The sequence below is a fragment of the Macaca fascicularis genome, chromosome 6, assembly GCF_037993035.2.
Source record: "Macaca fascicularis isolate 582-1 chromosome 6, T2T-MFA8v1.1".
NCBI lineage: Eukaryota > Metazoa > Chordata > Mammalia > Primates > Cercopithecidae > Macaca > Macaca fascicularis.
Window position 1 is genome coordinate 125,630,952 of NC_088380.1, and position 14,422 is coordinate 125,645,373.

Below are 14,422 nucleotides of genomic sequence, written 5' to 3' on the forward strand. Positions count from 1 at the left end.
ACTGGCATTGCCTAACAATCCTAGCACAAACAATCCTAACAATCCCAGGGCAAAATCTAGTAGCAATGGAAGAACCATAAAGAAAAGTTAGGTTGCACAGGCAAGCCACATTCTCAAATTCACCTTTGTTAAAGCCAACTAAATATGGCCTGAGAAGGATTCCATACTTCTCAATTTGAGTCCTTGTGGATGAAATCTAACCTATCTTAATAGGCAGACAAGATTGAACATCTAACTTAGGAGTACACACCTGTAACAATGGCTGAGTCTTGGCCAATCCCAGTGGCCACACTTCAACCACTTACAGACTGCTAAGTGTTCAAACTGTGTTCAAATAAGGCACACCCCAACCTGTAACCAATCCAGCTGTTTCCATACCTCACTGCTGATTTCTGTATGTCACTTCCCTTTTTTTTTCTCATCTACAAATTTGTTCTGACCACAAGGCATCCCTGGAGTCTCTCTGAATCTGCAGTGATTCTGGGGGCTGCCCGATTCACGAATTGTTCATTGCTCAATTAAATACCTTTAAATTTAATTTGGCTGAAGTTTTTCTTATAACACCTTATATGATCTATTGAAGGAAACCAAAATATTTCACTTCAAAATATACTTATTTGACATACGTTGAGACGGCTGTTTAGAGGGCTTGCAAACAGCAGTAGCCTTGAAAAGCTGTTGCATCTGTAGAGAAAAACAGATGGCAGCCAGGCTTTCTCTGAGGACCTTCCCTTGTCCAGATTTAGGAAATAATAACTGAAAGTCTAACAACCTTAATTGTCTGAAAGAAATATTTACCCTCTATTCTCCATGAAGGCTGCTATCTGTGCAGTTTCATCTGCATAACAAGACCACTTGTGCTAGCCAGGCCTCCTCTTCTTCCCGTTCCATGTGTTTTTGCCATAATAACCGGCTTTGCCAGGCTCTAAGCCCCTATTCTTTCTGTAAACCTCAAGATGACATAAAAGCATCAACCATCTGGCCATTTCTTTGAGTTCTTATATCTCATAAGACTCCCTTACACATTAATAAATTTGTATGCCTTTTCTCCCTTTAATTTGTCTTTTGTCAGATGATTTTTAGCAGACCTTCAGAGGGTGAAGAGGAAGGTTTCCCTTGGCCCCTACACCATCATCCAGTTCAATTATAGAGTTTGTTGGTTCAACATTCATTCAAAAATGTGTCAAAGCTTTTTGGTACTGGAGATAAAACAACGAATGAGACACCCTTTGCCCACAAGCAAAAAAACAAAACATTAAGGGGAAAGTAGACAAATTATCATTGTTCTTGGAAATATAATTTGGACTTCCAATTTCAGCTCAGAAATAAAGAGCTTGAAAGTCATCAAGCCCATCTTCACAAGAAAAATGCTAACAAACTGAAAATTAACAACTTTTCTTAGATCCATCAGAGAACTGAGGCCCCAGGGCAAAAACTCCAAAAACCAGAGGAAAAAAAAAGTAACCATCTCGAAATAGCCCACAGCATTCTCCATAACAAAGGCCTTTCCCTCAAGAGAAACTACTTACCACAGCTTTTTTTCTACCTATTATTTAACCACAAAAAGAAATTAAGTACTAATGTATGTTACAACATACGTGTTACAACCTTGAAAGCATTATGCTAAGTGAAAGAAGCCAGTCACAAAAGTCCAAATACATTATTTCATTTATATGGAATATCAGATATCAAATATGAATATCAAATAGGAAAATCAATAGAAACACAAAGTAGACTAGTGTTTGCCTAGGATTGGGAAGGTGCAGGGAGTTGGAAACGATGGAGGGCATAGGGATAGGTAAGTAATAGTTAAAGGTAGAGGGTTTCTTTTTGAGGTGATGACATATTTTAAATTGGTGATGGTTGCAAATATCTTTGGATATAGTAGAAACCAATTAATTTGTACATTTTAAATTGGTAAGTTAAATGGTATGTGAATTACATATCAATAAAACCCTTTCAAAAAAAAAGGGGAGAAAGATATATGATAATACTAATCAAAAGATAATTCTAGGCCAGGCACAGCGGCTCACCCCTGTAATCCCAGCACTTTGGGAGGCTGAGGCAGGAGCACTGCGTGAGCCCAAGAGTTCAAGACCAGCCTAGGCAACACAGTGAGACCCCCATCTCTCCAAAAACGTTTAAAAATTAGCCAAGCATGGTGGCGTCCACCTATAGTCCCAGCTACTCGGGAGGCGGAGGCAGGAAAATCGCTTGAGCCTGGGAAGTCAAGGCTGCAGTGAACCATGATTGTGCCACTACACTCGAGCTTGGGCAACAGAATGAGACCTTGTCTCAAAAAAATAAAAAAAGGTAACTGCAGTAGCTATATTAACTACAGACAAAGCAGACATCAGAAGGAAAATTATCAGGATGAAGAGAGGCATTACATAATGACAAAAGAGTCAATTCTCCGGCCGGGCGCGGTGGCTCAAGCCTGTAATCCCAGCACTTTGGGAGGCCGAGACGGGCGGATCACGAGGTCGGGAGATCGAGACCATCCTGGCTAACATGGTGAAACCCCGTCTCTACTAAAAAATATAAAAAACTAGCCGGGCGAGGTGGCGGGCGCCTGTAGTCCCAGCTACTGGGGAGGCTGAGGCAGGAGAATGGCGTAAAAACCCGGGAGGCGGAGCTTGCAGTGAGCTGAGATCCGGCCACTGCACTCCAGCCTGGGCGGCAGAGCGAGACTCCGTCTCAAAAAAAAAAAAAAAAAAAAAAAAAAAAAAAAAAAGAGTCAATTCTCCAAGAAGACATAAAAATCTTTTAACATGTATGTACTTAACAATTCACTGTTCACAATATGTAAGGCAAAAACCAATAGAACTGAAAAGATAAATAGACAAATCCAGTAATATAGTTGGAGACTCAGTACAACCTTGTCAGTAACTGGTAGATCAAGCAGGCAAAAAATCAGTAAGGATATTGTTGGCCTGAACAGCATTGTCAATCAACTTGATCTAATTGATATTTATAGAATAGTTCACCAACAACAAAATACACATTCCTCTCAAGTTCACATGAAACAGTCACCAAAACAGACCACATTCTGGGCCATAAAACATACCCCGACAAATTTAAAATAGAAATCATACAAAGTATGCTCTCAGACTACAATGGAATTAAATTAGAGCCAGAAAACTTGCTGGAAAACTCCACAATATTGGAGAATAAACAACACACTTCTAAAAAAACCACGGGTCAAGAGATAAGTCTCAAGGGAAATTTTTAAATATTGTGAACTAAACGAAAATGAAAATACAACTTATCAAAATGTGTGGGATGCAGCAAAAGCACTGCTTAGAGGGATATTCGTAGCATTAAAACACACATATTAGGAAAGAGGAAAGACCTGAAAATCAACAGTCTGAGCTTCCTCCTTAAAAACACAACAACAACAACAATAAAAGTTAGATAGGGCTGGGCATGGTGGCTCATGCCTCTAATCCCAGAGGCAGGAGGGTCACCTGAGGCCAGGAGCTCAAGATCAGCCTGAGCAATGTAGCAAGATTCTGTCTTGACCAAAAAAAAAAAAAAAGGCTAGAGAAAGAAGAGCAATTTAAGCCTAAAACAAGCACTAAAAAAAGAAAAGAAAGAGTAAAACCTAAGATGGAAATCAATGAAGTTCAAAATAGGAAGACAACAGAGAAAATCAATGAAACCAAAAGCTGACTGCTAACAGAAGGAATTGTGTCCTCCCCAAAATCCAAATGTTGAAGTCCTAACCCCTAGTAGCTCAGAATATGATGGTATTCAGAGACTGATAAATCACCTTTAAAGAGGTGATGAAGTTAAAATGAAGCCATTAGGGTGTTCTCTATTCTAATCTAACTGATATGGTTATAAGAGGAAATTTGGACACAAAAGAAGAGATGGCAGGGGCACACCTGTTCAGAGGGACAACTATGTGAACAAGCAATGAGAGGGCAACCAACCGCAAGCCAAGGAGAGGCCTCAGGAGAAACCAAATCTACTGACCTCTTGATCTTAAAGAGTTCTAAACTCAAGAACTGTGGAAAATAAACTTCTCTTTGGCCACCCAATATGTGGTATTTTATTATGACAGTCCTAGCAAATTAATACACTGGTTCTTTGAAAAGATCAATTAAATGGATAAAACTACACCTAAGGTAATCAAAAAAAAAAAAAAAGAGCAAAGACACAACTACCAATATCAGAAATAAAAAACTGGGATCATTACTGATTCTATAGTCATTAATAATAAAGAAATACTACAAAAAACTCAATGCCCACAAATTTCATAGTTCAGAGGAAATTAATTCTTTGAAAAACAAACTATCAAAACTCACACAAGGAGAAACAGGAAAACTGAAAAGCTCTATGTCTATCAAAGAAACTGAATCAATAATTAATAATCTTCTAAAAAAACAAATCACCAGGCCCAGGTGGTTTCAGCAGTGAATTCTCTCAAACATTTCAAGATGAAATGGTATCAATTCTCTACAATCTCTTCCAGATAATAAAAACAGACAGAACATTGCCTAATTCATTCCATAAGGCCAGCATTACCCGCATATCAAAACCAAATAAAGGCATTACAAGAAAGGAAAACTATAGATCAATATTCCTTATGAACATAAACACAAAAATTCTCAACAAAATACCAGCAAATTAAATCCAATATGCATAAAAACTTATCTACCATCACAAATCAGATTTATTACAGGGATGGAAGACTGGTTTAACATTCAAAATCAATAAATGTAATCAACCACATCAATGGACTAAAGAAGAAACATCAAAGGACTGTACCAATTCACAAAGAAAACGTACTTGACAAAACCCAAAGCCCACTCATGAGGAAAATTCTCCACAAGCTAGGAATAGGGGAGAATGGCCTCAATTTAATACAGAACATTTGCAAAATACCTATAGCTAGCATTATACATAACAGTTCTCTAAGACTGAGAACAAAACAAGGATGTCCTCTCACCACTGCTATTCAACCCCTAGCTACTGAAATAAGAAAAGGGAACAAAAGATATACAAACTGGAAAGATGAAATAAAACCATATATATTCCTTAGACGACATAATCATCTATATAGAAAAGCCCATGGAACTGACCAAAAAAATAAAAATTAAAAAAAAATAACCTCCAAGAACAAGTAAATAAGTACAGCAAGGTCACAAGATATAAGGTTAATATACAAAAGTCAACTGCTTTCCCACATACCAACAATGAAAAATTCACATTTGTAATTGTTTTAAATACCATTAAAATAGCCCTCCAAAAATGAAATTCTTAGGTGTGAATCTAATAAAATATGTAAAGTACCTGTATGTGAAAAACTACAAAACACTGATAAAAAGCAAAAAGGACCGGGCACAGCAGCTCACATCTGTAATCCTAGCACTTTGGGAGGCCAAGATGAGAGGATCACCTGAGGTCAGGAGTTTGGGACCAGCCTAGTCAACATAGCAAGACCCCATCTCAATTTATTTTTTTAAAAAAATTATGTTTATATGAATGAACAAAAAGGTTTAAAATCTGTTATCTAATCTTCTACTAAAAAAAAAAAGAAAAAAAGAGAAATTAAATCCGAAGCAAGAAAAAAATTGACAATGAAGAGTAGAAATCAATTAGAAAATCAAACAGAGAAAAATACAAAGCCAAATCTTGGTTCTTCAAAGAGATCTACTGAAACAGACTAAGAAAAAAGAAAAGACACAAATTACCTAAATCAGGAATTAAAAGAGGCTACCACTACAAATTCTACAGACATGACAATAACGATAAATAAATGCTACAAGCAACTTTATGACAATAAATTCAACAATTTAGATAACTTGTACCATTTCTTTGAAAGGTACAAAATATAAAAACTGACACGAAAATAAATAAAAAATATGAAATTCCTTATGTTTAATAAATGAATTATATTTGTAAGAAAAAAACCATCCCACAAATTATAATATGACCAGGTGGGTTTTATCTTAGAAATAGAAGGGTTTTAACATGCAGAAATCAATCAATATAACACACTATATTAACAGAATTAAGGAGAGAATCTACATGATCATTTCAATAGATGGATTTCACAAAATTCAACAAACACCCATTCATAATTAAAATTCTCTGCACTTTAGAAACTGATAAATTACATTGTATAACATGGTTATTAGAGTTAACAGATTGTATACTTGAAAACAGCCATGAGGGCAGGTCTTAAATGTTATCACTGCCAAAAAAAAAAAAAAAAGTAAAACTATTGTTATAAATTTGTTTAATACAGTGGTTGCCTTGACATCCATTTTAGGCCTGACATAAGTTATCCGTAATCCAGCCAACCCTGTCACCTTTGGCCTAGTTAAAACTTTCTCTCCCTGTGTGGTGTTTGCCATATAGCCTACTTGTTCCTCACTAATCCAAAACCCAACACATCCCATAGCTGCTGACCACAATAAAACCCAGAGTCATATGAATAATACCAGAGTCATATGAATAAGCTCCCCCTTCACATTGTTCTCTTTAAACTAGCCAGTCCACAACCCACAGGGAAATCCCAAGGGATAATCCCCACAGACCTTAATAAAGGCATAATCCCACAGGTCTCCTCTTCCCGCCCACCCAGCGGCTGAATCCCCTATTTCCAGACTTCCCTTTGGCCTCACATTGGCATCCTAACCTCTCTAGTATCTATGTGTAATAAACTTCTTTCCTTTCATGCATTTTGGCTTCACTTCCTCATTGTGTCTCTCCTGACACAGCCATACTATAGTATTCTCAACATTATTGAACGTTTTAAACAAATCTTAACTGTGTGAGGTGATAAATGTGTTAATTAGCTTGACTGTGCTAATCATTTCACAATGTACACATACATCAAAACATCACACTGTACATGATAAATATAACTTTTATCTATCAATTATCCTCAATAATGCTTGGGGGGAGAAACATACAGCTAATATCATAGTTAATAATGTCCACAGAGTTTGGGACCAAGGTAAAGATGTTGGCTTTCACCACTTCTAATAAACATTATACTAAAAGTATCAGTTATTGCAATGAGGCAAGGAAAAAGAAAGGATAAGTATCAGAAAGGAAGAAATATAAATGATCCCATTTGCAGATGACAATGCTGCTTACATAGAAAGTTCCAGGGAATCTACAAAACAATTTCTACAACTAACAGATGAATTTATAAAGTTACTGGATACAGGGTTAATATATAAAAACCAATTGTTTTCTTATGTACTAGAGGCAAAAATTTACAAAGGACACCAAAAGCAGTAAGTCTCTTAATCATTCCCCCATGATTTCATCATGTACTCTAACAAAAGCCTAAATTAATCATTCAGTTACTACATTTATATTGACAGTTCTAATCTGCTTTAATTTAAAATTCATCAGCAAATAATAATTTATTGGCCAGGCACAGTGGCTCATGCCTATAGTCCCAGCTGCTCAGGAAGCTGAGGTGGGAGGATCCCTTGAGCCCAAGAGGTGGAGGTTGCAGTAAGCCAAAATTGCACCACTGCACGCCAGACTGGGCAACAAAGTGAGATCCTGCCTCGAAAAATAATAATAATAATAATTTACTAAGTAAGCACTATATTAGGCACCATAGGGAGAAAAAAAACTGAACTAAATCTAATACAAGAACCCTACCAAAAAAAAATGTTGTGGAAGATATTTAAAAAAAAAAAAAAAGAACCCTACCATCTACCAACTGGAAGGCACTTTTAACAAAAATGATATAAGCACCAAGTATATTTGCCTTTTAAGTTAAACATACTTTAAGTTAAAACATACTTTTAGGTTAAATATTCCTTTGCTTACACATTATTTATTTTTTTATTTCTGATTTTGTTTTGTTTTGTCTTGTATTATTTTGTGTGGTCGGGGGTTAGCAGAACTTAAATTTTTGACTAATTTCCACTCTTTAGACCACGAATAACCCGAAAGAAATGAATAAGTTGAATGAAACCATTTTTAAAGATCTGTGTAGAAAAGAATTATTTACATTGCCCTAACAGTTAATTTACCTTTCTTCACTGAAGCGACGACCAATCTTTACTTTACACTTGTCCTGGGGGAGGCATGCTGCTAGTAGAGGAACTGTACGCAACACTTTGTTTTCCTTTAATTAAAAAATGAATTGAAACATAGATTTTTACTTAGATATACACACTTTTAAATATTTTATAATGAACATCTGATTCATAACTTTATGTATAACTTTTACAAGCCTTTTACTAAAGACCACAGTTTAATAAAAAGAGGTAAAATTTCTCTGATTTATCAGTATTAACCATAACACAAGCATACCTTTTTATTCTATTTGGGTATGTTTACGGGTTTACTGATCAAAGAAGATGACATTAATATATATAATGATTAAAGATTATTAAAATGTAAATTTGTGTTTAACTAAATTGAATCATTTATTCTGACAAGTTTTTCATTTCACAAGTAATTACATTTTGCACTATGTCAGCTTGAAGATAATTGCCTAGATCTTTATGCCCAAACAGCAAGGAAGTGCTCAAAAAACAAAACAATGGGTTCTTCCCAGCATAGCCTCTTTATTTAAATTAAAAATTTTTTTAAAAAAGGAAAACAAACAATGTGGTATGTCGAAGGGACATAGAAGTCAATCTTAAAGAGCTCCCAATGGCTAAAACTGAACAATCTGAGCAACAAAATAAATAACACAGTACTGGATTATAACCCAAAGTACAAATTAGAGTCCGGAATGATATAAATAAATGACTTAATAAATAAATGGGGGAGAAGAAACAAATCTTCCTTACAAAAGAATTCCAAATAATAAATGTAAATACAACCCCCTCCAGAAGGTGGAGCTTAATCTCTTCCTCCACTTGAGTGTGGGCTGGATTTATGGCCTTCCTTCCAAAGAATATAGAGTATGGAAAGAGAACAAAAAAAATAACTTTAGAGTGGAGAAATCTGGTGGCCATTTCTGAAAATGCCATTAACTTGACTGTCATCAGTGGTTTCTTCAATGTCCTAGCTTCCAACACTGGAAACTATCTTTCTTGTTGCCACGAGAATTCTACCTTGAATCCCATAGAGCCATGTGATTAGTCACTCTGCCTTAGGTGGTTTTAGGACATTTTCCAATGTTTAATACAGTGTTCTTCTCCCCTTACCATCACCATGAGACTGTGACACAGACTTAATCACTTTCTAAACCTTTATCAAAGTAATACATGTATATATGTCAAATTAAATAGTGCCAAAAGATTTAAAATGCCACAGTTGTTCCCAGATGTACTCCCCAGTACCACTTACTGGAGGCAATCACTTTAACTCTTCTGGCTATTTCTTCTGGTAGTTACCTCCGTATAACCACATAATAAACATTGTTTTTCTATTTCTTATCAATTTTAGATATTATCCAAAATCTACCAGTTATCATCGTAACAGCTAATATTAAGGCACACAATTCTAAGTGCAATACACAGAGAGAAATATATCTTTTGTCATATCCATTTTACTAATGAGGAAACTGAAACACAAAGATGTTAATTAACTTGCCCAAAGTTCCATAGTTTATAGAACTATTAAGAATTTGAGCTTGGGCAGTCTAGCTCCACAGCCCTTAAGTACTGCCTCTCATAACAAATGAGGATTTAGCTATCTAACACCACTCCTTCCTCTCACATCTAATATTATTAGTTAAGTCAATAAAGAGTGTTGCATCTTCACGACTAAATATACATTATTCACAAAGGCCAAGTCGTTTAACATTTCTTTCTCGTAAAGCTTTTTGTTATTTTTGAGATAGCTTTTCTGTTTTTATCCTTAAGTAATTTTATATATATGTATACCTACTCTTTGAAATGCTCCATCATATCACCTCCATATCATCTACTCCACCAAGTCTTCTTTTCCCAAAGCCCCCTCCTAAAGCCTATCTAAATGGTTTTTAATAACTTTTTTATGGGAGAGTCAAAAAACTAGCATACCCTTTTATTGGAAATGGTGTGCTGAAGTTAAGCACAGGCAGCCCAGCACTCATAAGTTAGATGAAAACTGGAAAATTCCTTTGCTGAGAATGGCTGGGCAGGGTGGCTCATGCCTATAGTCCCAGCTCTTAGGGAGGCAGAGGCTGGAGGATACCTTGAGCCCTGGGTTTGAGACCTGTCTGGGCAATATAGTGAGACCCCATTCTTAAAAACAGAAAAAAATAATAATAGAAAGTTCTTTGCTGAGAAGGAAAAACTGTATGGATGCATTTGTATATGCATAAAATATATTTGTAGCACACACAATGATGAATGCATCATCTAAACCATAGATTAATGGTAAAAAAAATAAATTAAAAATAAGATATTTGAAAACATTTAAAAAAAAAAAAAAAGGCCAAGCATGATGGCTCATGTCCACAATTCTAGCACTGTGGGAGGCTAAGGCAGGAGGATCACTCAAGGCCAGGAGTTCAAGACTAGCCTGGGCAACATAGTGAGACTCCATCTCTACAAAAAATAGAAAGAAAACATTAATATTGCCACAAATCAATGAAAACACCCATATTAAAAAAGCTATCTTATATCTGGAACCACACAATAATGAAAAGGCGCCATACTGTGTCTACTGCAAAATGAACGCAGTACTTACCATCAAATCTCAAGTGGTTTGGGGTTTTGTTTTGTTTTGTTTTTTAAGATAGGGTCTTGCTATATAGCCCAGGTGGGAGTGCAGTGTCACAATCATAGCTCATTGCAGCCTAAAACTCCTGGGCAGAAGGGATGCTCCCACCTCAGCCTCCCAAGTAGCTAGGCCTATAGGCATGTGCCACCACACTTGGCTAATTTTTTTATTTGTTTATAGAGATGGGGTCTCACTATGTTGTCCAGGCTGGTCTTAAACTTGTGGGCTCAAGTTATCCTCCTTCTTCAGCCTCCCAAAGTGCTTGAATTATAGGCATGAGCCACCACTCCCAGCCTCAAAAGTCAGGTTTTAACCAAAACTGCTATGGCCAGCAAGCTATCATTTTACATAAATTTTGAGCTGTACAATGTTTTAAGTTTAAATGCAGTAAAATAGTGCTAGTGACCAAAATTGTCATAATCCTGACAAAATCATGATGCTGTTAAGACTGAGAAAAAGGTTAGGCCAGGCGCGGTGGCTCACGCCTGTAATCCCAGCACTTTGGGAGGCTGAGGGGGCAGATCACGAGGTCAGGAGATCAAGACCATCCTGGCTAACATGGTGAAACCCCGTCTCTACTAAAAATACAAAAAATTAGCCGGGCATTGTGGCAGGCACCTGTAGTCCCAGCTATACTTGGGAGGCTGAAGTAGGAGAATGGCGTGAACCCAGAAGGCAGAGCTTGCAGTGAGCTGAGATCGCGTCACTGCACTCCAGCCTGGGCAACAGAGCAAGACTCCATCTCAAAAAAAAAAAAAAAAAAAAAGGCTGAGAAAAAGGTTGCTCACCAAATGGAACAGTTAGCAATTTGCAATAAAAGAAAAAATGTTTCAAGGCTAAGCCATGAGAATTGTTTGTACGTGGGAGGCAGAGATTGCAGTGAGCTGAGATTGTGCCACTGTACTGCAGCCTGGGTGACAGAGGGAGACCCTGTCTCAATAAATAAATAAATAAATAAATAAATAAATAAATGTTTCATTATTTGAAAGAGATAAAAGATTAATTTCTTTTATACTTCTGTTAAAGTCTTCAAGTGATCCAGACTTGAGAAATTTAAAAAATAATTATTCCTTCTTAGAACGCTTGACTGGGTCTATGATAACCTCAGTTCCTAAATACTGAAAGAGTTTTAACTGTAGTTTACACTAAATATACTTCACAGTATGCATTGAGTAGTTTTGTATTAATTATAACTTCCTCCCCTCTTCATTAAGCAGCTAATCAAAAGTTACAAACACACATACACGCTGGCACATATGTATAATTGTACCTGTACAAGAGAGTATTAATTTTAAAATCTTTACCTATAACATGCATTATGAAATATACAAGTTTCTTCTATTCATCTAAAATAAACCAAAAATTTATTTATACATTCACTTTGTAAGAGTAAAATGCCAAAGTTACCTCTACTGTAGCAAGAAAAGACATCAAGGAACATACGCTATGACCAAAATTTAAAAAGCAATGATTTTCTTAGCTCTTTATTCATAAAATCTCATTATTTCTTCATACAAAATTATTGGAGTTTTATATTTATATACTATTCAGTAACATAGATTTTGTGAAATGTTATCTCTCTCTAGAGCATATGACTCTATACTACCACATGAAATTAAAAAGAAACTATTTTTTTCCAAAGAGAAAGTATTTATCATCAACTTCTTTTCAGAAATGCTAAAGAGCTGGTAAAGATAAGTATGTTTATCTTCGTGTTTCCTCTTGTGGACTCATATTCTATTTGAAATCATCTATTTTACAAAATCTTACCTCTGCTGGATGCTGAATTATGTACAAATGGGTAGAGATATGCAGAGGGTGCGCTGGGAGAAATGGACACAAACACACTTTCTGAGGCCGGCTGAAGGGTAAAAAGAAAAATAAAACTGGTAAATTTTAAAAATACAATGATATAACAATTTTTAAAAATGAACTTAATCCCACTGAATTTATACAAAGAAGTTTGCTAAAGCTGCATTCTTTTCAAAATGAAATACCAAAACTGAATTTAATCAATCAGACTTTAGACATGAGAATTTGGAGAAATTCAAGTAAATTCTTTACCACTTATATAGATTAACGTACCTCAAAAAAAAAAAAATCTTACCTTAGTTATATTTAGAGAAAGAATACCTATAAGTTATCTGGTCCCTTTATTCAAAAAATGACACTTCTGATTGGCATTCCAAATCAAGAAGAGATCTCACATCAAAGAGAAACCTGGCAACTCTTCTATATCACTTTAAGTTGAGTAAACAATAAGATGATAAAATATTAAAATATAATTACCATGTAGAGAAAAATACTAATCAAACTTAGCCATCAACCAATACAGAGAGCTTAACAATTGGGAGAAGAAATTCAAATAGACGCCACCAAATTGTATTTGGCTAGAATTATACCAGAAGAGTATTTGCCTTTTCCATTTAACTTACCTTTTCTTACTGTTTGTCATTTTTATTTTACTTACTTTTTAGTGCTTTACTATTGTTTAGGTAACTCTTACACACAATATAAAGTTTGAATAGAATTAAAGGGTATACCTGCTATCTCTGTCCTCCAGCCTACGGTATTCTCTTCATTTAGGGGCAACCAATGACCGGTTTTTTATGTGTCCTTCCAAAGGTATTATATGAATAAACATTTATATTTTACCATTAAATACTACATTTGGTATGTGTATTTATAACATGAAATTCATGGCCAGGCACGGTGGCTCACGCCTGTAATCCCAGCACTTTGGGAGGCTGAGGCAGGTGGATCACCTGAAGTCAAGAGTTCGAGACCAGCCTGGCCAATGTGGTGAAACCCCATCTCTACTAAAAATGCAAAAATCTGCTGGGCATGGTGGTGGGTGCCTATAATCCCAGCTACTCGGGAGGTGGAGATAGGAGAATTGCTTGAAACCAGGAGACAGAGGTTGCAGTGACCTGAGATTGTGCCACTGCATTCCAGCCTAGGCGACAGAGCAAGACTCCATGTCAAAAAAAAAAAAAAAAAGAAAGAAAGAAAGAAATTCATTAAGCAGTCGGATCCCAGATATGGGAGTAAATGTTTCACAAACGATCACAGGCAGGTGTTATAGCCATTACAACAGTATACAAATGAATGCTATATTAAAGGGAATTTCCAATACCATACATACAAGCTGACCACTGTTAACTCTTTCCTCAATTTTACTTATTTGGAATTTTAGACTGAGGTTAAGAAATGCTTATTAGTAAACCATACAGTGTGGGTAAATTGGCTCAAACATCTGTTAAATACACCCTCTCATTCTGCAAGAAACTGCCAAATCTATGCTCTGGATGAAGAAATTATTCAGATATCTTAGGCAGAAGTAAAATCATATTATACATGACTCCACCTCCTCTTTCCAACCCCACTGAACCTGGAATGGAAGCTTAACCCAAGGAAAATCAATACACCTGATTTCCAGTGACTTCTGAGATGATTCGCTATGATTGTTCTGCCCCACACTGGATTTCCTCTCAGGAATATAAGGAGATTTTTGAGATAGAAAGTCTTTCTGTGGTCACAAGAGTAAACACAAGAGGGACAGACACCAGTTGATGGAACTGGGTGCACTGACAAACAGATCAAGCACTGCTATAAGAAAGGATTCCTCACTCAGTAGAAAGAGGAACAGGATGAGGTACATTCAAATTCTAAAAACCGAGATTCTGACTTTTTTTATTAAGTTAACTAAAACCAAAAACTAAAATGATTCAAAGAATAAATACATCACAGAACAGAAGAACCAAGTAAAAAACTGATG

The 14,422-nt window shown here is 36.0% G+C and overlaps 1 protein-coding gene across 3 annotated transcripts in view; it reads right to left on the reverse strand.

Annotated features, from left to right (window-relative positions):
- DTWD2 (DTW domain containing 2) overlaps window positions 1–14,422 on the reverse strand; it is a 207,070-nt gene that overhangs the window by 148,530 nt on the left and 44,118 nt on the right. For all 3 annotated transcript variants that reach the window (XM_073994087.1, XM_045394134.3, XM_015451411.4), the window contains exons 2-3: window positions 12,415–12,505; window positions 8,013–8,107 (exon numbers count right to left, since the gene is read on the reverse strand). In XM_073994087.1, coding sequence (XP_073850188.1) covers window positions 8,013–8,107; window positions 12,415–12,505 — 186 coding nt within the window. The remainder of the gene's footprint in view (window positions 1–8,012; window positions 8,108–12,414; window positions 12,506–14,422) is intronic.